Genomic DNA, 24,256 nt, shown 5'->3' on the forward strand with positions numbered 1-24,256 from the left:
AGTTGACATGATTTTGTTTAGGTCAGACTTATATAAAATTTATAATGAATTGTAAATAGACAAGTGGAAGGTCAGAAAGTCTAACTGACTAGCTCTGGGACCAGAGGCCAATGCACAGCTTATAATCTCTCGGGGAAAATGAGACATGTATACAAACAGTTAGATGGCAAAGTGCTTCACAACCAGTGCCCTGCATCTCAGTGGACAGTAAGTAAAACTCCAAATCTGAGACAGAAGAGAAGCAGCTAGGGAAGCTACACAAACCAGTGACTGGGAGGAATGCTTGAAGCAAAGAAAAGGGAAGGCATTCTAGGTGGAGACCCCATGAAGCAGGAAAACTCCAGGCAAGAGGGCGATTCTGGTGTTCAAACTGTCACAATGAATAGAAAACACATTTGCTGCTCATAACCACACAGCCCCACGCTAGTAACAACAGACATGTTAGTAGTTATAAATCCATTTTGAACATTTCTTCCTTTGCCAAGAATGGACTGCATCCTAAGTGACATATGCAAACCAGAAATACTTTCAGAATTTTAAAAAGTGAAAACAATTGTTAAAAATCTGCACATCCTGGAAGTCCTCAATAATATTTAATAAGGAGAAAATAGATTTCCCAAGCAATATAAGTTTACAAAATAAATGTTCTTACAGAATACAGTAGTTATTCTGTTTGTTTGCTTCATTTTTTTGAGACAGGATCTCACTCTGTCACCCACACTAGAGTGCAAGTGGCACCATGTTGGCTCACTGCAGCCTCAACCTCCCAGGCTCAGGCGATCCTTCCACTTCAGCAACCCCCACTCCCATCCTCAAGTAGCTGACACTACAGGTGCATACCACCATGCCTGGCTAATTTTTGTATTTTTTGTAGAGACGGGGTTTCCCCATGCTGCTCAGACTGGTCTCCTGGGCTCAAGAGATCTGCCTGCCTCAGCCTCCCAAAGTGCTGGGATTGCAGGCATGAGCCACCGCACCCGGCCAGAATAGTTATTTGAGAGTAATTCATCAGTTCAACAAATACTTAACAAGGAAATATAGCAGTTAACAAAATAGACAAAAATATTTTCCCTTAAGGAGTTTACTTTCTAGTGGGGAGAGACTAACAGTAAACAAAAGAAGTTAAATACCGTATCTACTTTGACAGATGGTGATAAGTGCTATGGAGAAGAAATAAAACAAGAAAAGGGATTGGGAGCACCCAACAAGTGGGAGGAAGTGTGATTTAAAATAGGGCTGAACAGGAAGTTTTCACTGAAAAGGTAACATTTGAGCCAAGACGTGCAGGAGATAACAAGGACAGTGCCATTTACTCCAAGCATCTCTGGAGCCCACACCCAACATGGTTGGTGACTGGGAGACAGAAAAGGATAGGAGAAAAAAAAAAAAAAAAGCTCAGGAAGACAACCATTCAAGTCCTACCCTTGTGTGTGCATCTCAAGGCTGTGTTCTTTTAAAAGAAGGAGAATTCTTTTAATTTCTTAAATCCGATGTGATGATGAACCACAGGCTTCAGTTTCAATCATGCTGAGTCCTAACATTTGTGACTACTTCCCCCGGGGTGGCCACTGTGAAGCATCTTTTGCGCATGAGCCTATTTTATCCTCCCAACAATATTAGGAGGTACCCTTGGTCCCGTTTTACAGATGCTGAAGATGACCTGGGTTGATATACTTAAGCAGGTAAGAGAGCCTTGATTCAAACTCAGGGCATAAACATTCAGCCTCTAACCCAGACAACTAAGAGGGGAAGAAGCTTTCTATGTCACTGTTCTGTGGAACTAGAAGGCCTTTGCCTTAAAAAGTCTGTTCTTATCTGTCAGTAATATAGTGCTTGCAATGGGCCCTAACTTTTAATATATATTTTTTTCTCTTTCAACCTAGGGACTCCACATACCCCAGCTGGGTCTCATTGTTCCAGAACTGCATTAGTTAAGATTACCCAAACTTGGATTTCAAAGGAATACTTTCATTGTTCCGTCTGTAACACGAAGTAATTGGGGCCAGCTGGATGTCAGGATGCGTGTGGTTACCATTGTAATCTTGCTCTGCTTTTGCAAAGCTGCTGAGCTGCGCAAAGCAAGCTCAAGCACTGTGAGAAGCCGAGTGAATCATGGCCGGGCGGGTGGAGGCCGGAGAGGCTCCAACCCGGTCAAACGCTATGCACCAAGCCTCCCGTGTGACGTGTACACATATCTCCATGAGAAATACTTAGACTGTCAAGAAAGAAAATTAGTTTATGTGCTGCCTGGTTGGCCTCAGGATTTGCTGCACATGCTGCTAGCAAGAAACAAGATCCGCATATTGAAGAACAACATGTTTTCCAAGTTTAAAAAGCTGAAAAGCCTGGATCTGCAGCAGAATGAGATCTCTAAAATTGAAAGTGAGGCGTTCTTTGGTTTAAACAAACTCACCACCCTCTTACTGCAGCACAACCAGATCAAAGTCTTGACGGAGGAAGTGTTCATTTATACACCTCTCTTGAGCTACCTGCGTCTTTATGACAACCCCTGGCACTGTACTTGTGAGATAGAAACGCTTATTTCAATGTTGCAGATTCCCAGGAACCGGAATTTGGGGAACTACGCCAAGTGTGAAAGTCCACAAGAACAAAAAAATAAAAAACTGCGGCAGATAAAATCTGAACAGTTGTGTAATGAAGAAGAAAAGGAACAATTGGACCCGAAACCCCAAGTGTCAGGGAGACCCCCAGTCATCAAGCCTGAGGTGGACTCGACTTTTTGCCACAATTACGTATTTCCCATACAAACACTGGACTGCAAAAGGAAAGGTTTGTACTTTTCTTACTTCTTCATTTTCATGAATAACTTGAAATGCTCTTTGAATCTTATAATCCTCCCTACACCCCACCATGTCTTGGAATTCTCGATGTCACTTCCACCAGAAACCTTTCCCCACTGGCAATGGAATTTACCCCAAGTTTTTTTGGGTCCAGACTCAAGGCAGTTGGTAATTAAAGGACAATGACAAGAGGGAAGGAGGTATCCTCAGTAGGGCAGCCATTTGGGTTCTACTCATTTGCACATCTCAAGCTGTCACTGTAAGGAGTTCCTTTCATCTTAAATCCAATTTAACTTAGGTAGGTAAACCAAGGGGTATGAAAATAAGTACAAATGCCATCTATATAACCTGACTTACACTGATTAAAGTCAAAACATGGTGTGCATCTGTGAGAAGATAACCTCAAAGAGAAAACATCTGCAGAACAGGACTGTGAGAGCACTCTGAAACAGAGTGAAAGTGATGGCGCTTCTGTATTTCTTATCATTTAGTCCCAAGGTTTTAATAAATGCTCCTTTTTTTTTGAGATGGACTGTCGCTCTGTTGCCCGGGCTGGAGTGCAGTGGCACGATCTTGGCTCACTGCAACCTCCACCTCCCGGGTTCAGGCACTTCTCCTACCTCAGCCTCTCAAGTAGCTGATTTTAATAAATGCCTCTTAACGTCCTATATCTTAATTATTTCCAAATTACCCAGAATAAAACAATAAAAATTTAAAGAACTAAATTTAAAATATTTAACCTGACTATGAGACTAAGGAAATCTTTCTAGAATATTACCTACTTCCTGCAAATCATTACTGGGTTTTGCAACCGATGCAATCTTGTGCTAGTATTATGCAGGATTTGCACATGCAAGATAAAGTCATGAGCTAAGAAAACAGATGGGAGATTTCAGTAATGCTCTTGACATGTTAGTGAAGACTGATGTTCTCAAAGTGTGGTCTGGGAACTGCTAATCTACCCTACAATAACGAACCATATAACAATGTCTATATGTTTCATTTCTGGCATGGTTTAATAACTTATTTGTAATATTAAATTAAAGCCAGATGTCATTAAGTGAGGTTCATATACAGCACATATCTTCCACTTATTTTGGGAAATTTTGCTATGTTTTGTTTCTTTAAGGGCAAGAGAAAGGGAAAGTTCAGAGAGGAAGTCCTGGCTCCTCCCAAGAGAATGTTAGGCAGGAATTTATTAACATTGTCAGGCAACCTGAACCAGAAGTAAATTTGTCCACTTACCAGCAAAGTGATGCTCAAGGCTTGCCCCACCGCCCCACTCCCCCGCCCTCCACCCCAACTGTAAAGATGGCACCTGGTTAGATTCCACAGCAGCCATGTGGCACAGGGAGGTTTGCATACCAAGACACCCTGTGAACGGTATATAATTCAGTCCCATAGGAGAGCAGTTACATACAGCGTCATAACCTGGGACATGCCATTCTAGGCTCTAGGTACCCACACACATGCTGTTTACAACTTCCAGGAAGACAGTAACATTCCCATTTACAGATGAGGAAAATGAGGCTCAAAGAGGTTCAGTCACTTGACCATGGGTCTCACAGGTAAGTAGCAAAGCTAAGAAGTGAATCTTGGTCTACCTGAGTCAGAGCCTATGTGCGCTCTACTTCACCCTGCAATCTTCCAGAATTAATCTGAGCATATTCAAACAATCAGCTGCCTCAACAATGCAAGCATTAGGGAATTTCGAAGAGTAAGTAAATGTAGTTTTTCTGTAGCCAGAGTGGGTAGAATTTCCCGGATATTGTTATGCTGAGTCCTTAGTGCTTCATGCTGAAGAGCATGTTTATTAGAATTTCCTTTGTGGTGCTTAGATTGAAAACTGGAATTACATATTTTTAATACTAATACAAAGCTACTCTCCTAGATTTTAGTTAGAATACTTCATATTGCTGAGGATCTAACCTCAAGCTACAGTGAATTTGCACTTGTTGTATCAGGTGTAAATGAGAAAAGTAAATAGTATTAAGTTTATTAATTATCTGAGAAAAATACCATCTACACAAGATTTAAAACTTCTACAACGAGACTACACTGTGTTCTAAGAAGAGATAACATGTGAGGAAATATCTCTTTTTCACTGCTTTTATGCTCTTGGGCCATTCCCTCCCCCAATGAGCCTATTTCTGCTTTTGTGTTTTTTCCTTTTTTCTCATAATATTTTTATCTTGAAAAACATCAGCTTATAAAAATATAAGTACATTTTTATTGCTTTCTTTCTTCAACTTATTGTTGTCTAAACACAACCTTCCAGAAATGCCCCATAAATTCATACCCCCTGCTTTAAAAATACACATCATTTACTGAAACACAATATAAATAAGGTTTCATGACATATACACTTAGCATATATAATATTGGGTCATCAAAGAACAACTTAAGTTTCTCCAAGTGTTAATGACTACGTAATTCAGAGCCTATTATTTTAGATTATAAGACGAAGGGTAGGCCAGGTGCGGTGGCTCATGCCTGTAATCCCAGCACTTGGGGAGGCTGAGACAGGCGGGTCACTTGAGGTCAGGAGTTCGAAACCAGCCTGGCCAACAAGTTGAAACCCCATCTCTACTAAAAATACAAAACAAACAAACAAACAAAAAATAGCCAGACATTGTAGCGGGCACCTGTAATCCCAGCTACTTGGGAGGCTGGGGCCTGAGAATCGCTTGAACTTGGGAGGCAGAGGTTGCAGTGAGTTGAGATTACGCCACCGCACTCCAGCCTGGGTGACAGAGCAAGCCTCTGTCTCAAAGGAAAAAAAAAAAAATGAAGGGTAGCTTTGTCTTTTAATACTATCAATACAAATGGTTTTCACTATGGTTTATATAAATCTAGTGATTCATTTCATGATTTTTTGTTATATTGCTGATTTCCATAAATTCAAAGGGAAAAGTCTTGTTTATTAAATTCCCTTTGGTAGTGGCTGCCACAGAGCCATGTGCCTTAGATTGATGATGATAACTGGACTGCAACCTTTGAAAGTGAAAATACACAGAAGTTAAAAATCATGGCTAGAATTCAAGTGTGACAACCTGAGGTTCTGTACAAGCATACCACATACACATGGTCACAAATAGAGAACCTGCATACAGATTCCCCAACTCGGAGTTGAGCCTTGCCCAGCTGACTTGTAATGAGTCAGATGGTGTGTGTAGGGGACCTAATATGTGCCAGTTCAACCACACAGACCTCAATAATCACTATGTATTTTTCCCTTAAATATCTAATGGCAAGAAAAAGAAATAATAGCTTTATTCACTGAGAAACAGGTACTTTGCCAAGAAATCCTAGTCTTTCAAAGGGAATAAATGTGAGACTAATTGAAAGGCATATTTATGCCATATTGAGGTAAATGGATTTGCCAAGAATATGTGAAAGTCAGAGTTTTTAAACTGCTGTTACTTTCACATTGACCAGAATAGTTTACCATTTGTCAGGAGTTATTTTCCTTCTAACATCAGATGGGGGAGAGTTATGCAGGTACATTACCCTTAGCTGCCTCCCAAGTTAAGGGCACAATTTTACTACAGCTTGAACAATAGTTAAGAATTTTGTATATGCAATAAACAGGGCCATTTATGTCTCTTTTCTTACTATTACAAGCTTTCAGAGTACTTCTGAGGTGGCTGACAACCAAGAGAGCCTGCTAAATGGGGAAACTACCTGGAGAAATTTCCTAATTTCCTCCTCAAAATCAACAAGGTTTGGCTGGAGGAGGAGCAAGCTTGTAAGGGGTAATAATCAAGTAAATATGGTATTTGTTGAGGCATTTACCAAGAATTTGGGGTAGCAGTATATATGAAATGTGCATACCACATAGTACCTGAACTAGAAATAAGGGAATTGATCAAATTCTCCTTCTGGTCTGGGGAAATGTATATTTATATACTCTTCATCAAAAGCAAACACTGTGCATCAGTATTTGCAATTCTCATTCAAGTTCTAAGGTAAAAGAAGTAAAGAATTTTTCTATTCATCAGCACAGCAGATGAGATTTTCCTGTGTTTTTCTAAGCCACACTAGGAAAGCCTTTGCTTTGCATTTCCTGGTATTACTTGTGGATGCTATTTTTACCCTGGACTGCTGCTGACAATCCCAAAATGGATTCTGCAGTTTATATTCTTTTTCCAGCACCCACAGATCTGCCACATTGCCTAGGCCGAGTGTCAGAGTGTTCTCATAAACATTTTTTTCTACCCATTTATTTGTGGTTAACCCACTTTAGCTTGCCCTACAATGGTTGCTCTGTCATCCACCCTCATGTCCAGCCCAGCAGATGTGGGTTCAGTAAGCAAGTCCTGATAAACAGGCTGCATTCTAGAACCTAGGAGGTGCTGACTCTGGTGACAAGGATGACCTACAGGTCTTAATGGCTTTATAGGACCTTAGTGAGGACTCTGGCTTTCATCACAATGAGATGGGAAGTCACTGGAAGATTTAGCACATGCTAAGGCTTGTTTCATACCAACTTTCTTTGGCTTTAGATATTCCTTACCCCTTTTCTTTAAGAGCTGATTCTTCAATCACACAGATATAATGGTGACCGAGAAAATGGGGGCAAAAAGAGCATAATAACCTAAATATTATTAAATTTTCCAGAGTTGAAAAAAGTGCCAAACAACATCCCTCCAGATATTGTTAAACTTGATTTATCATACAATAAAATCAACCAACTTCGACCCAAGGAATTTGAAGATGTTCATGAGCTGAAGAAATTAAACCTCAGCAGCAATGGCATTGAATTCATCGATCCCAGTAAGTTCCCCTGTATAGCCCCTTCAATGGGTGGCAAGTGTTCTGTGATTTTTTTTTTCCTATAGCAACACTTATATACAGTAAATTTAGTTTAAAAATAACTGAACTAAACTAAATAATAAAGTACCAGTTTTAATTAAACATGACACTTATATTAGGAGTTGTTTGGCACTCAGAGAAATACTTGCCAAACTGCTGCTTTATGAAGTATGTAATACCACATATTACTACCATTTATTGTTAGCCCAAATAGTGTGTTATAGAATAGATTTTTAAAGTAATATATGGCAAATGGTCAGTAGTGTGCTAAAATGTAGTGATTTTTTTTTTTTTTTTTTTTTTTGAGATGGAGTCTCGCTTTTGTTGCCCAGGCCAGAGTGCAATGGTGTGATCTCAGCTCACTGCAACCTCTGCCTCCTGGGTTCAAGCAATTCTCCTGCCTCAGCCTCCCAAGTAGCTGGGATTACTTACAGGCATGTGCCACCGTGCCTAGCTAATTCTGTATTTTTAGTAAAGATGGGGTTTCATCATGTTGGTCAGGCCGGTCTCGAACTCCTGACCTCAGGTGATCTGCCCACCTTGGCTTCTCAAAGTGCTGGGATTACAGGCATGAGCCACCGCACCTGGCCAAATGTAGTGATTTTTATTTATTTATTTATTTATTTTTTTTTTGAGAAGTCTCTCTCTGTCGCCCAGGCTGGAGTGCAATGGTGCAATCTAGGCTCACTGCAAGCTCCGCCTCCCGGCTTCATTCTCCTGCCTCAGCCTCCCAAGTAGCTGGGACTACAGGCACCCACCACCATGACCAGCTAATTTTTTTGGATTTTTAGTAGAGACGGGGTTTCACTGTGTTAGCCAGGATGGTCTCGATCTCCTGACCTCGTGATCTGCCTGCCTCGGCCTCCCAAAGTGCTAGGATTACAGGCGTGAGCCACCATGCCCGGACTAAATGTAGTGATTTTTTTTTTTTTTTTTTTTGAGACGGAGTCTCGCTCTGTCACCCAGGCTGGAGTGCAGTGGCCGGATCTCAGCTCACTGCAAGCTCCGCCTCCCGGGTTCACGCCATTCTCCTGCCTCAGCCTCCCGAGTAGCTGGGACTACAGGCGCCCGCCGCCACGCCCGGCTAAGTTTTTGTATTTTTAGTAGAGACGGGGTTTCACCGTGTTAGCCAGGATGGTCTCGATCTCCTGACCTCGTGATCCGCCCGTCTTGGCCTCCCAAAGTGCTGGGATTACAGGCTTGAGCCACCGCGCCCGGCCTAATGTAGTGATTTTTAAAGGGAAATTCAAATTTGGAATTTTCTTTGCTATTCATTAAGCCCCATCTTGTTTAGAATAAATTAGAAACAAACTTCTAAGCGCTAAGCTCATAAATTAGGATAAAATATGCTCAAACCAGAGCCAGACATATTATATCTAGTTCTAGATCAAGACCAATTCTCTTTCCCGTCCTTCAAATCTCTTCTCCATTTGCTAAGCAAAGCCACTGGCGAAAATGAGCTTGGTAAATTAAGTAAACACATCGGATTTGGAAAGAACTGAGAATTACTGCAATATTGACCAGATTTATAACATATATTACACAAGTGCTTTCACTAGGCTACTTCAATTTGAAAAGTTCTAACCATGAAAATGATTATTAAAATTATTAATAATGTAATGTAATGTTATAAACATTTTGAGTACAATTGTTTTCCCTGCTTTTCTTTGTGATAATCTAATAGCATTAATAGATCATTAGAATTTTAACACAACAAAAGTGAAAAATTAGAATGAACATTCTGGAGCCACAAGGGCATATTTTAGAATTAACATCTTTTTAAAAATTAGAAAATCATAATTTTTTAAAATTTCCCAAGGGACAGCAGTATGCTACACTTACACCTTAGCCTGTTACAGATGATGCTAACTTGGGAGTATGTTTGAACTGTGAAGTCAAAAGCAATTTTCATTTCTCAGTAAATGAGAATACTACAGACACCCTTCCCCCAAATGAAGTAAGCATTATATTAGTGTGCAAGTCAGTCACTGGTAGCCAGTGCTGTGTCCACAAAGCCAGGGCACAGGGTAAAGAATCTAGAAGTGGAGACGCTTTCTTGCAAGAAAAACTCATTTCGACCCCCTATGATTCCATCTCCAACCTGACCAATCACCACTCCCCACTTCCCAAGCACCCACCTAGCAAATTATCTTTAAAAACTCTGATGCCCGAATGCTCGGGGAGACTGATTTGAGTAATAATAAAACTCTGGTCTCCCACACAGCCAGCTCTGCGTGAATTACTCTTTCTCCACTGCAATTCCCATCTTGATAAATCGACTCTGTCTAGGCAGCGGGCAAGGTGATCCCATTGTGTGGTTACAAACTAAAGAATCGCAGGACAAACAAAAGCTATTCCAAAGGTCTTTGGGCAAGTGTCCGATTTCCTTCTGCTGTCATCTACAAGCAAAGCCGTAGTTTACCAACTATCAATGCAAACCAAGTTTTAAAGCTGTCTCAAAAAAAAAAAAAAAAAAAGAGAGAGATTATAATAGTTATATGTCCTAAGTTAAATGTATTAAAGTAATGAGTAACAGTTACAACAAAACTAGTATATAAATAAAACTTGAGAAAAATGACAAGACAATGCAAAGAGATAGATAATAGTGCAAAAAGGACTTGCCTTGCTTCTATTGATGTTTTTCACATGTTTTCCATAACTGATACTTGTCATCAGTTGTGGAATTCCCATAATTGCAGGGATTCCTTTTCTGTCCTTAGGATCCCCTGAAGGTCTTTTAATCTTGTTCACCAAATGTGTGCTCCTTGCTGACACAAAATGGTCTCTATCATCAGTGGTGGTACTCTCTTTTCCCTCTTTGTTCAATTCAATCTCAGGAACATATTTTCTACATTAATAAATATTTATTATGCACCTACCAAATGCCAAGCACTTTCCTGGAACAAAAAGTTCTTTTGAAACAAAAAAGTATCTCAGCAGTTAAGGCAAAATAACCTAAAGAAGTTTTAAAATGAAAGGTCTCCTATATTTCAGGGTCTTTGGGATGAAACCCTACAAGTAGCCTTACTTGAATGATTTTTGCTGGTTAAGTATACAAATGCAGTGGGAGTCGCCAGACTTTAAAAGACGTGAATAACAATCATATAAAATGCCAGATATTGTTGTGGAAAAGAGAAAGAAGATACCCTACTAGGGGGTTTTTACCTCCTTTAAGAAACAGACGAAAACTAGTTTTCCCAAGTGCCTGAATATATATGGTTTAAGTAACAATATACAACACTTTCAAAATAAAATGTAGGAATGTTTACATATGCTTTTAATCTCAAAGTCTAATGTCTTGAGAAAAGTAAATCTGTGAGATCACTCACTCACAGAATTTTAGCAAATAGAAAAATATCCAGTATCTTCAGAACACAAGGGCTGATCTTTTGTCCCCTACCCCCAAGACATTGCTTGGTACCAAAATAGAAAGTTATTTTTTTAAGGGGGAATTATGGGTTTTTTCTGAGAACAGATAATATGAAAATAGTTAATAGTAATGGTATGACCACATATTTTCCTAATTCAAAATAAGGACGCTATGCTCTACAAGGGTATTTTAAAACAATAATGAGATAATGTTTGAAATAGAAACAAAATATTTGTATTTCTGGAGTATCTGGCTGGTCCATATCAACTGGAATACAGATGACCCAAGTGTAGACTTCTTTGCTCTTAGAGGGGGAAAAAAGCTTTTTGTTGTTTTATTTTCAGTTATATTTTGTATTGGTTTTAATTATCCAACCTCCAGCAAAATTAAATACATATGGATTCAAAGCTGATAGCTACCATAGTTTGCCAAAATACAACCAGATGTTTTCAAAATGTTGGAAAAAACTGTTTGTTTTGGGATTCTACAGGAATAGAACCCTTCCCCCAACACTGGGAAAAGTTTGTTTTCTAGGCATTTTCAGGGTTACTGATATCCCAGGGAACTGTCAAATCACCACCCAGCACATTTTTCATTTTTATCTGCACTTGTCTTACATGTGAAATATTTTCTTAATTCATTTCTCTTTTTTGTAGCATCTTTTTTTCCCCAAGTATCAAAAAATAAAAATAAAAAATACATGAGCCCAAAATACATTTTTAAAAGCTAACTTAAAACTGAATATTGTATTCTAGTAAAACTAATCAAGGGAAAAGCTTTGAGTAACAATATATTTCACAATTTTGCAGTCAGACACATTTACAATGGAGAAATATAATTAAAAACAAAACCTTCCTTCAATCCAGAAACTCTCTCCATAAAGGTGGTAATGAAAGAAAACACTTTCATTATTGACTAAGCATTAAACTAGAATGTGATGCATATCACAGGCAATCCACTAAGACACTGCAAAGACTCTTGCCCCTATGGAACCAGGCAGATACCACCCATTACAGGAATCTCGCACCTATGTAGCCAAGCAGATACCACCCATTACATACACGTTTTCAGGACAAACAATAATGAGTCCGTAAGGAAGATTTGACAACACCTTTTGTCACACAAAATTCATCCTAACTTTACCTGATAAATGGGGTGACCATCTGTGTTAGCTTATTGGCCTTATTCAGAGAAAAATAAATTTCTGTCTGCATGACAGGAGGTAGTTTTGCAACCGGAAGCAAGTTCTCGCCAAAGTTAGGACCCCACCCTCCCACCAGAGCTGGGAGATGGCGGTACCACCTTCCTTGATGTTTACATTTCAAAGAGATAGCTCCCAGGTCCTTGAAAAAGGCATTCTTGCATCATAAAGGTGACAAAAAGCCTATCTGGTCTTCAAAAGGATTTAAAGACATTTCAAAGGGAGGAGAAAGTACTTATAGTTAAAAGTTTTCTAGAGTAAAAGCTCTGGGAAAAAGAAGGGAAGAGAAATCTCTTTATTTTCAAAGGGGAAAATTAAGCCTCTTTTTAAAACTTGTATTTGTCCTTTTGCTATACCATACAGCGATTAACTCAATTACTCAGGCTCAATAAATATTTTCTGTTTCCAGCTGCTTTTTTAGGGCTCACACATTTAGAAGAATTAGATTTATCAAACAACAGTCTGCAAAACTTTGACTATGGTGTATTAGAAGACTTGTATTTTTTGAAACTCTTGTGGCTCAGAGATAACCCTTGGAGATGTGACTACAACATTCACTACCTCTACTACTGGTTAAAGCACCACTACAATGTCCATTTTAATGGCCTGGAATGCAAAACGCCTGAAGAATACAAAGGGTGGTCTGTGGGAAAATATATTAGAAGTTACTATGAAGAATGCCCCAAAGACAAGTTACCAGCATATCCTGAGTCATTTGACCAGGACACAGAAGATGATGAATGGGAAAAAAAACATAGAGATCACACCGCAAAGAAGCAAAGCGTAATAATTACTATAGTGGGATAAGGTAGAAATTGTTCTCATTGCAATTAGTTTTGTATTTTCTATACTGGTGTTAGAAAACATATGTTTACATTTTGATTAACTGTGTTGCCTATTTATGCAGGGTAATCCAGCTAAAGGAAGCTTTCTTTAATTATGCTAAGTATTATTGTGACTATTATAGTAATCAAGGGAATTGTCATCCTGTTTGCCTGTCCATTTGTGGAACAGCATCTGGTGATATGCAATTCCACACTGGTAACCTGCAGCAGCTGGGTCCTAATGATGGCATTAAACTTTCATAATGTCCTGTATAAATGTTTTTACTGCTTTTTGAAAATAAAGAAAAAAAAACTTGGTTCATTTTTACATGCCTTTCAATAGTTGTTTGTGCATACCTATGTAGCAGGACGAGCCACAGACAAAACTCCTCAGACACCAAGTTAAAGAAGGAAGGGGTTTATTCGGCCAGGGGCATCAGCAAGACTCCTGTCTCAAGAGCCAAGCTCCCCAAGTGAACAATTCCTGTACCTTTTAAGGGCTTATAACTCTAAGGGGGTGCGTGTGAGAGGACTGTGACTGACTGAGCAAGCAGGGGGTACACGACTGGGGGCTGCATGCACCAGTAATTAGATCGGAACAAAACAAGATAGGGATTTTCACAGTGCATTTCTGTACAATGTCTGTAATCTATAGATAACATAACTGATTAGGTCAGGGGTCGATCTTTAACTACCAGGCCCAGGGTGCAGCACCAGGCTGTCTGCCTGTGGATTTCATTTCTGCCTTTTAGTTATTACTTCTTTCTTTGGAGGCAGAAACTGGGTATAAGATGATAGGAGGGGTGGTCTCCTTCCTTATTCCCCCCTTTTGAGACTTTCACTCATTTTATTAGTGGGAGTTCTCACTTTCATTTTCACTACCCATGTCTTCTTGCAAGACAGATCAATAGTGATTCACATAGTACACTTGTGCTGAAGCATTTTGGTGAACTAAGGTAGCAATGAAGCTTTTTATCATTTGAAGAAGTACAGGTAGCAAACAAGGGAGCAGTAGGCAGGTTCCTATTATTATTATAACTCCTATTATAAGAGTTTTAAATCCTCCTAGCGCTGGGAACCATTTTCCAAACATGGCCCCAGGATCAAATTCATGCCACACTTGCACAGGCACATGTGCCAGTTTTGTCATATCTCTAACTATGTCTTCAACTACTTGCCCTCGATTATCTATGTGTAGGCAGCAATTAGTAAGGTTAAATGTCCTACAGACCTCTCCTTCAGCTGCTAGCAAGTAGTCAAGAGCTAATCTATTTTGATAGATAGCATTTTTCATCGAGTTTCTTGCCAGGACAGAATAGTCAAGGCTCTGCCGGTTTTATTAGTGATTATTTTTAATACAGCTTGTAACCGTATGATTCAGTTGATCATGTAAATGGGGGTCTGGTATCCCCAGGAGCCATCTTATGCCGAGGTAGCAGGCCCAAAATATTGTATGATTCTCTCAGAGGGTCACTTATTATTTTTTCAATTTCCTATAGCTATGCTTCTCTTTTTGCAGGGAGCATAGACAGGGAAGCCCAGGAGTTCGCCTGTTTTTATGGGCAGTAGGAAGAACGATGGTTTAATAGTGCCAATAACACAACTACTTGTCCGCTGGTCAGGCAGCTTAGCATAGACTCTATGTCCACATATCCAGCATAGCCCATTGGGGGCCGTCCAGTCCTGGGATTCTGGGTGGGCCTAAACGGTCTGCAACTATGGAAATTTACTGAATGGATTTTTCTCTGTGTGGTTTGAACTCCACCATGTAGTCTTTCTACAGGAAGGGTGAAGTCCTTCTCCACTCTTGCTATACAGTATTGTCTAATGATTGAGGTTTTTAGGACCTAGAAGTGATCAGGGTGATTCTTTTGGGCCAGAAAATTCATCAGGAACTGGGTCCGTAGGTACTAATTCTTGGGCTTCCTATCTCCTATTACAGTTCCTCCACTTATATAACATGAAGTGACATTGAGAGACTGGGCTACGTGCTCGGCTAATTGCAAAAACAAATTTCTTGTTTTTCATGGAATTTCTGGTACTGGCACTTTTAGTTTATCATAAAAGCTTTGAAATACTGGCTCAGGAGAGTGTTTATAAACTTTTATTCAAACCACGATATTTACTCGAGGATCCAGTCCAGCCCCATTGATTGCTAAGGTCACACGGTCCTCTTTTTTCCAATGAGGATCTAGGGGATTGGTTATTACTAGCTCTAAGGGGTTACATTGTCCCTTAGTATAGGAAGGGCCATTTTTTCCTTTCTGAAGGTGGACTGGATCCTTTTCATTTTTTTATCCAAGTGGCCTAAATGACACAAGACGAGTATTTACATTTATTTCCACATAGTCCTAATTTATGACAGATGTACTTATTTTCTATCAGATAGCCTCTTTTCTAATTAAGAAAACTACACCTTATTTCTAACTTATTACTATTAATGACAGCACAGGCATCAAATTTTAAGGTGACTTGTTTGGGCACCCTTTTTCTTTTTCTGTTTTGGCTAACACTTTACTCGTATCGCTTATGAGCCCCTACCAGTCTTCAGTTCTTAATCTTATTTTAAAAACTGTGGTCATGGGAGGCTCAGATGGGTCATAATACACATCAGGTTGGTCATTTCCTGGGCTACATACCTTGTATAGAATAACATTATACAAACAAGTTCTTTTTAGAGTTCCAGTACACTTATAATAACCATAAACTAATAGGACCGTAGCAACCTTTTGTCCTACTTGATGTATACACTGGGAACAGCTCTCAGTCTGAGGAAGGTCAGAAATCCTTACTGTACAAGTCTAAACTTTAAGGAAAATGAGTCCCACGATGAATTTCCTCATGCTTCAGCTGTGCATGGACCAGTTGGTTTCCGGGTGTGACTGGGGTAGGGCTTGTCGTCTTCTTCGGAGTCACATTGCAGGGGTTGGTGAAGCTGCTCCCATCCACGTACTGCTCACAGTCTACTGATGTTTAAGGAGGTCTCGGAGGTCGGGCCTGCTAGAATAAACTGAGTCTAACACCTCTACACAGTTATGTTCAACTGGGCTCTCTGATACCGGGAGCAAAGTGGTAGGGTTTAGGGTGTTGCAAACTTCAATGGTTATGTGGGGATTTTCACATAGCACGCTTTGGTGCTTGGTTAATCTAGCATTTGTTAACCAATGATGTCCTTTGGTATTTATTAAAGTTACCACAGCATGGGGGGTCTTTATATTCAGGTTTTGCCTAAGGGTTAGTTTATCTGCTTCTTGTGCTAACAGGGCCATTGCTGCTAGGGCCCTTAGACCAGGGCGCCAGACTTTGGAAACCCTGTCTAGTTGTTTTGAGAGATAGGCCACTGGCCTTGGCCAGGACCCCACATTCTGGGTTAAAAGTCCAACTGCCATTTTTTCCCTTTCTGACATATAGAGTGTAAAGAGTTTTGTTAGGTCAGGCAGCCTCAGGGCTGGGGCCGACATGAGTTTTTCTTTTAACGCATGAAAAGCTCGTTGCTGTTGGTTGTAATAGATGTAGTTTATCTAATCTACATTTTTACTAACTGTCACCCACCAAAATATTGACTCAAATCCTGCAGCTATTTGATTTTAAGCTTTAAATTGATCTGGTATTCCTAGTGGGACTCCAATTGCGTCTAAATAGACATGAGAGTCGGAAGACCCATAAGGGACTTCTCTCACTTTACGATGTCTTATTTTTTTCCCTTCTGGTTGATGAAATGCCAGGGTGAAAGGGATAGCCAACTGTACTAAAGTACAAGTACCACTCCAGTTATTCAGCAGAGTGCCTGTAAAGGTCCACCACCATACCACCACACATCCGCTCAGGGATGAACAAAGGCTGACTGATTGATAAGCTCCTGAAAATTCTTAAGCTCACTGCATCCTTTCAGGTCTCCAAAGAAGGCTAAGTTTCCTCCCTGTCGTGAGAGACATGAAGTGAACGTAGTGTTGGGAGACAGAGGCTGGATGGCCCTCGGGGGCTGACCCGCAGGGTGCCAGACTTTGGGACGTAACAGAGAGAGCTTCGCAGGACTTATTACTCCAGGCTGTAGAATCCGGGAAAAGAGCTACTATGCAGCCCACACCTGGTCGACTGGAGGACCACCTTAGTGGAAAGGGGACAATCTGGGCCTCTGGCCTGCCATGTGCACATGCATAACAATTGCTTTTGTTTAACATGCAGATGGAATATTTGATACATTTTAACCAGGCATCTGCATCTTGGTATCCTGTCTTAATTGCTAAAGTTTGTTTTAAGACTTTAACTTCTATGCTCCTCTAGTAAAATGAATGTATGGTTTTAGGAAATAACAAAAACTGGTTGGGGCAGTCCATCCTTGCTCTTTAGTGGTCCACAAAACATTGGACCAACTATGGCATGAAAGCTGTACATCGGGGGGCAAGACTCCTGGTTGGCACTAGGGTCTTTATCGAAATCTCCCCAGATTAAATAGTCCTTGTTTACTAATGCCCAGTCTGAGGACAGCAGGAGGGACAGAAGTACTTTTCTGAAGTAGAGAGCTGTCTTTGACTTGGCAAGTCCCCACAGGGTATAACAAGGCAATAAATGCAATAGTTTGAGGAAAAATCAACTTGGTTATGTTAATAACCAGATGGTCAGCAATAGAACGAGGAAAGAAGAAAAAGTGATAGAATAGATGAAAAGAGTTAAATTTTTCTTAGCTTTAGTTTGGTAGGGTTTTCCCCTGGGACTATGGCCCACAACTCTGGAGGAGGTGGTGCTTTCTTGACTCGGGTGTGATGAATCCATCCTCCTTTTTTTTTTTTTTTTTTTGCTGTATGAACAGCAGTCTTGGTGATTAGCAGCACAAGGTAGGGTCCTTCCCAGGCTGGCTCGAGTTTTTCTTCTTTCCACCTTTCAATGAGAACGTGATCTTCAGGCTGGTGCTGGTTTACCGGAAATTCTAGGGGTGGTACATGTGCTAAAAGACTTTGTTTTTTGCTTTTTTTTTTTTGCGAGAAAAGAAAGTGGAAGATAAACTAAGTATATAATTTTTAAGAAACTGACCTTTTGTTTTAAATGTGGGGACCTTGGCAGTGGACTTTATACTCCTTAGTGCCTTTTTAGTGAGAAATTTCCTTTAGCACCTATTTTTATTAGTTTTTAAACCAAAGAAAGCCAAATACTATTTTACATCTAACAATGCTTCTCGTATGATTTTTATACCAGATAAGCTAAATTTTATCTTTATATTAGTGTGTTATTAATGTTAAACCTAATTTTAATAAAATCTTGCAGACATATTTATCTAATTTTTAATGTTTGACCATAAGGTAAGATTTCATAGACTCTTTTTAACCTTCTATAATTTTTGCTAAAGAGCAGGTTGGTGCTTTAAGAAAAACCTGTTATGCTTTTACTTTAATGTCCAGTTCACAGAAAAACTGGATGATATTTCTTTAACTTTAGCTAATATGTTTACACACAGAATTTTCTTTACAATTAATGTTTTAAAACTTGCTTAAACCTTCAAAACAATAATTTTTTAAAACTTTTTAATGTAGGTAAAAATGTACATTCTTATGCCTCTTTATAATCCTTTTACCAAAAGTATATTTTACTTTTCTTATACATCTTGCACATAAACTGTTTTTTGTTTTTTTTTTCCAATAGTTTTACATTCAGGAGGCCTAGTTACTTTTAAATTATACAACATTTTTTTCATACATTCTTTAAACACACTTTTTTTATAACCTTTTTTTTCTTTCATGACTTTTACAGGCAATTTTTCAACGTGCCTCAACTTTCTGACTTATTACAAATATTTCTTTTTTTAAACAACTAGTTAATTTATTTCAGGACAAAAATTTACCATGTAATACTCTTTCTATATAAATTCCGCCCCCCTCCTTTTTTTTTCCTTTTTTTTTTTTTTTTTCCCTTAGGCTACTTCTGAACTGGTGAGGTGTGCTCACAATGAGGTTTCCTCTAAAAGTTATTTATTTATTTTTACCTTTTTTTTTGTTAGCAAAGCAGTTGCCGCTACAGATTGAATGCATTTGGGCCATCCGTGGGTTTTTGGGTAAAGGATTTTTGATAGGAAGGTCTCAGTGCTTTCGGATACGCCCTTGTTTACACTGACAACAAAGTGGTACTGGAGTTTTATAGGGTTACGAGAATACCTTCAATTATCAATTATAGGTTTTAAATTTACCTTGGCTTTTAAAGAAACAGGGTACACTTTTTTTCCTTCTCTCTCTTTCTCTCTTTCTTTCTCTGACTTTGTCTCTCTCTGATTTTCCTTTTGCCTCTGTCTCTTCTCTCTCTCTGCCTCTCTCTTTCTCTGTCTTTCTCTCTTCTCTCTCTCTCCTTGACTCACTCTTTGTCTGTTTCTTCCTCTCTGTCTCTTCCTCTCTCTTTGCCTCTTGTCCTCTCTGTATCTTTCCTTTCTCTCTCTCTGCTGGTCTTTCCTTGCCTCTGCCTGCCGCTTATGCTGCTGTTCTCTCAACCACTGTGTGTTGGGGGCGGGGGGTCTAAAACCAGCTGGTCTGGGTTCCCTGGCTTACAGGTTACCTTGTGCCATACCTTTGAAACAAGGGGCCTGTCCAGGCTTCCTTCTAATGGCCAACCTACCTCTAATGCTGGTCAGTCTATCTTACTCAAAGTTTTAAGTTTTCCTGGTGTCATAGTACTACATAGTCTCCCTTAAATCCTTTTTTTGAAATTTTTCAACATAGTTCCTAGTAGGGTGGGCTTATTTGTGCCTAACCTATGCTTCTTTGAGACAAAACACTACGCTCACACCACACGCACACCACAAAACAAAGAACGGGTAAAAAGGGCACACACACAGTTTGGCAGTTTGCACCAAACCAAAATCAAAACCAAAATCAGAGTATCCAGAAATCCAAGCCAGGTCAAAACCAAAACCAAAGTATCAAGCAATCCAAGTCAAGTCAAAAACAAAAACCAAAGTGCCCAGTATAGGCACACCGTGGGTGATCAGGCTACGCTTCCACTCAAATGGAGTAGGCAAGTTCCCAAGACCAATCCTGTCAAGCAATTCAAACCAAGTCAAAACCAAAACCAAAACCAAAAGTGCCGATAAAGGCATGCCCTGGGTGATCAGGCCACGCTTCCACTCAAACGGAGTGGGCAAGTTTCAAAGACTAGTCTTACCAAGTTTTAGATGTCCAGACACCAAGTGCTCATTCCTTCCCGGCGTTCAGCCACTGTGTTGATCCTCCACCAGGGCCTGCCACACACTGTTCTGGCAAGGCGTCCCACCAGGGAAAATGCCTACCTGGGAGCGCTCTCAGGATCGCATAGCTCAGGCTGGTCAGAGTCCCCTGCAGGGATGTTCCACAGGGCAGGCTTAAGCCGCCTAATGAGCTGCCTCAACCATCTGCCATTCACCTTGCTTCCTGGTCAGGGAACCAAGAAATGTAGCAGGACGAGCCACAGACAAAACTCCTCAGACACCGAGTTAAAGAGGAAGGGGTTTATTCACCAGGGGCATCAGCAAGACTCCTGTCTCAAGAGCCGAGCTCCCCAAGTGAGCAATTTCTGTCCCTTTTAAGGGCTTATGACTCTAAGGGGGTGCATGTGAGAGGGTCACGATTGATTGAGCAAGCAGGGGGTACGTGACTGGGGGCTGCATGCACCAGTAATTAGATCGGAACAAAACAAGATAGGGATTTTCACAGTGCATTTCTATACAATGTCTGTAATCTATAGGTAACATAACCGATTAGGTCAGGGGTCGATCTTTAACTACCAGGCCCAGGGTGCAGCGCCAGGCTGTCTGCCTGTGCATCTCATTTCTGCCTTTTAGTATTTACTTCTTTCTTTGGAGGCAGAAATTGGGCATAAGATGATATGAGGAGTGGTCTCCTCCCTTACCTAAAGATGATCAAAATGATTTTATACAAATGCTGCTATAATAAAATGTCATTCCCCACCCCTCTACTTTTTTTCAGTAAGTCATCTTATACATTAAATAAATTTCCATTTCTGATTTATGTGCATTCCAAAATCAGGTCCTGATACATCCAAATTCTCAACCACTCTTCACTGATCCTTGCAAAACACTGTCAAGCTAGACCCGAAAGAGAACTGTCACAAACAGTAAGTAGAGAATGCGAGAATTATGTTGGAAGCTGGTTGGAAGCTAGGACCCTGATTAACAGCTGTAGATGGTGTGAAGCACGAGCCCTGAAGACGTATAAACACTGGTGAATGTGGAAACACCATTTTTGTTTCTTTTTGTTTTTGTTTTGAGCGGGGTTCACACTGGGAATCCACCTGTCCATGAGAAAGGGCCCTTCCTGCTAAGCTAGTATGTCAAGGACCATAAAATAAAGAATGAAATTAGGATTTGGGTGCAGTATTTGGGATGAAGCCAGAATAAAATATAGGAAATAATATGAGGCCACTGAGGGAGGAGGTGGTGCCCAAAAGAAGCCCCGTGATTTGGGTTTGCAGGTTAAAATGAGCTCACCTAGAGAACTAGATCACCAGCAAAAGAGGAAATCAGTGGAGGATTTTAGACCCTGATCCCATCAGTTTGCATTTAGATAGTCATATTCTACAAAGAGAAAAATAAAGTGAAAAGAAATATACACACGTCCTTAGTGAGATACTACTTTTTCCTCTTAATATACAATTTCCTTTCATGCTGAGTTGAATACGTTTTCTTCTATCAAGGTATTCCTACAAAGTTTAGCAAATAATTACCTTATTTGATATTTGCACAAACTCCCAAAGCATGGAAGATGGTATATAACAAATAGTATTAGGCACTTTTTTCTTTTTTCTGAGATGGGAGTCTTGCTCTGTTGTCCAGGCTGGAGTGTAGTGGTCCAATCTCAGCTAGCTGCAACCTATGTCTCCTAGGTTCAAGCGATTCTCCTGCCTCAACCTCCCGAGTAGCTGGCATTACAGGTGCTCACCACCATGCCTGGCTAATTTTTGTATTTTTAGTAGAGACAAGGTTTCACCATGTTGGTCAGGCTGGTCTTGAACTCCTGACTTCAAGTGATCCACCCACCTCACCCTCCCAAAGTGCTGGGATTACAGGTGTAAGCCCCACACTCAGCCACACATTTTTAAAGCACATGCTACATGCCAGACACTGTGCTAAGAGCTTCACATATTCCACTTCTAATTCTCACAAAATCCCTCTGAGGTAGGTAATACTGTCTGTCTTTTATAGATGAGGAATCAAGGTGGAGAGGTGAAGTAACTTGGACAAAATCACACAGCTGGAAAGTGGCAGGGCCAGGATTGAGATCTGCCTAAGCCCTTTCTGCTATGCAGGGCTGCACAGCATTGTAAAAGTTACCCTTGTCTGTGGCTGTCTGGCACCAGAACTTCCAGAACTAAACCCCAAAGAGGAGCAGGTACCAGGAAAGTGGGGGAGCACTCATGAGGACAGTTAGCAGGAGAAAGTCTTTTGTCCAAGACATTTAGATCTGTATTTATATACAGGAAACAAAGAGAATGGGAAGCCGGAAGAACTGCCAGAGCTAATGCTTCAGTAAATAACTCTGGATTGTGAGGTTCTATTTCTATTTTATTTATTTTATTTATTTATTTATTTATTTTTGAGACAGAGTTTCGCTCTGTCATCCAGTCTGGAATGCAGTGGTGCAATCTTGGCTCACTGTAGCCTTCGCCCCCTGGGTTCAAGCGATTCTCCTGCCTCAGCCTCCCAAGTAGCTGGGATTACAGGCGCCCGCTACCACACCCGGATAATTTTTGTATTTTTAGTAGAGATGGGGGTTTTGCCATGTTGGCCAGGCTGGTCTCGAACTCTTGACTTCAGGTGTTCTGCTCACCTCAGCCTTCCAAAGTTCTGGGATTACAGGCGTAAGCCACTGAGCCTGGACTGGATTGTGAGGTTCTAACCACTCTGCCCAGTGGTTTGGGTCAGAGGTGGGGACTTAGAGACATTACTTCTTCATGCAAATCCCTACATTGTTCACTATGAGGCATGAAAGCCAGCTATTACATTTCAAACGTTACCAGAGAGATGTAACAAGTTCATTTATTTACAAATTCATTTATTATTGTTCATGAGCATCAGAGTGGAATTTTAAGGACATAGGAGCTGAAAGAGCCAAGATTTGATGATGGAAAAAGCCTGGTGTGACAAGAGAATCATATTGGAGGCAAGAGGATTCTGGAATGAAATGAGACGAAACCTGATTCAGAGAAAGGGCCCAAGTTGTTCTCTGGTATAATTTTTAGAGGCTAGTTAGGGATTTTATTGGTTGATTTTTATATTCAATTTAATCCCCAGGAATGTATTTGGAAATAAAGCTCCTGAACACATCAAAACAGAAATTAATCCAGGACATCCAAAAGTAAGTCAGTAGGCATTCCTAACATCTCTCAGGGTCAAGACCAAAGTGGATTTTCAAACCTTAAGATTTGCCCCTTTTCTACATCGGAGTTAAACTTTTTCAGGGAAGTGTAGTTGATTCATGATGGAATGAACAATTAGACACTTCCTCTTTCACCAATTTCTTACTTGACAGTTACTCTAGTAACTTGCCTTTGGATGTCTCTTTTTTACGACAGACAATACAAGTTCATAAGGTTACAAAAATCAGTATATTTTATGGTAGTAAAAATTACTACTGTCCTGAGATATACATATTTGAATGTATGTATCACTTGGGTATTTGGATAAAATAAGTTAAAAACAAAGCAAAACAAACAACCTTTCCTAGTCGTAAGATTCTCTGATTTTTCTGAAGTAAACAAGATTTACTATAAACAGAGTCCTCCTGAGTCGTGAGTTGGCTGTGACCTAATGCCTAGTTACTTGAAAAAGATATTCAACTTTAAGCAGCACTGCTTTTCATTCATTCACCATTCCATCCTCTGGAGCCTATACCCTGGATCAATTCATGTCTGTTTCTGAGAAATCTTGAGTCTCCTGCTCCAGCAAATTGGCAAATCGAAGGGATTCAGTAATGAGGATCTGTTTTTTTAATGAGTCGGAGTCTCCCTCTGTCACCCAGGCAGGAGTGCAATGGCACCATCTTGGCTCACCACAACCTCTGCCTCCCGGGTTCAAGTGATTCTCCTGCCTCAGTCTCCCGGGTAGCTGGGATTACAGGCACCCACCAACACGCCTGGCTAAATTTTATATTTTTAGTAGAGACAGAGTTTCACCATGTTGGCCAAGCTGGTCTTAAACTCCTGACCTCAAATGATCCGCCCACCTCGGCTTCCCAAAGTGCTGGGATTATAGGACCACAATGCCTGGCCA

The 24,256-nt window shown here is 40.3% G+C and overlaps 2 protein-coding genes across 7 annotated transcripts in view; one reads left to right on the forward strand and one right to left on the reverse strand.

Moving 5' to 3' along the window:
* FBXL13 (F-box and leucine rich repeat protein 13) overlaps positions 1 to 24,256 on the reverse strand; it is a 273,539-nt gene that overhangs the window by 123,147 nt on the left and 126,136 nt on the right. The gene's annotated exons all lie outside the window — the stretch shown is intronic.
* LRRC17 (leucine rich repeat containing 17) lies at positions 1,908 to 13,339 on the forward strand. Of its 2 annotated transcripts, none has more exons than XM_025378214.1 (3): positions 1,908 to 2,790; positions 7,422 to 7,577; positions 12,597 to 13,339. In XM_025378214.1, the coding sequence occupies exons 1-3, from the start codon at positions 2,019 to 2,021 to the stop codon at positions 12,992 to 12,994; spliced, it is 1,326 nt and encodes a 441-aa protein (XP_025233999.1). In that variant the 5' UTR covers positions 1,908 to 2,018; the 3' UTR covers positions 12,995 to 13,339. The 2 variants fall into 2 exon arrangements, with proteins under 2 accessions (XP_025233999.1, XP_025234000.1); XM_025378215.1 differs by lacking the exon at positions 12,597 to 13,339 and adding an exon at positions 10,611 to 10,661.

This window comes from Theropithecus gelada, chromosome 3 (assembly GCF_003255815.1).
Source record: "Theropithecus gelada isolate Dixy chromosome 3, Tgel_1.0, whole genome shotgun sequence".
In the NCBI taxonomy this organism is placed as follows: domain Eukaryota; kingdom Metazoa; phylum Chordata; class Mammalia; order Primates; family Cercopithecidae; genus Theropithecus; species Theropithecus gelada.

What these genes read in the sequence shown, in the direction of transcription:
- LRRC17 (XM_025378214.1), top strand. Translation starts at nt 2,019, where the DNA reads ATGCGTGTGGTTACCATTGTAATCTTGCTCTGCTTTTGCAAAGCTGCT. An exon ending in ACTGGACTGCAAAAGGAAAG is followed by an intron (nt 2,791 to 7,421) that starts GTTTGTACTTTT and finishes TAAATTTTCCAG; the next exon opens with AGTTGAAAAAAGTGCCAAAC. An exon ending in CATTGAATTCATCGATCCCA is followed by an intron (nt 7,578 to 12,596) that starts GTAAGTTCCCCT and finishes TTCTGTTTCCAG; the next exon opens with CTGCTTTTTTAGGGCTCACA.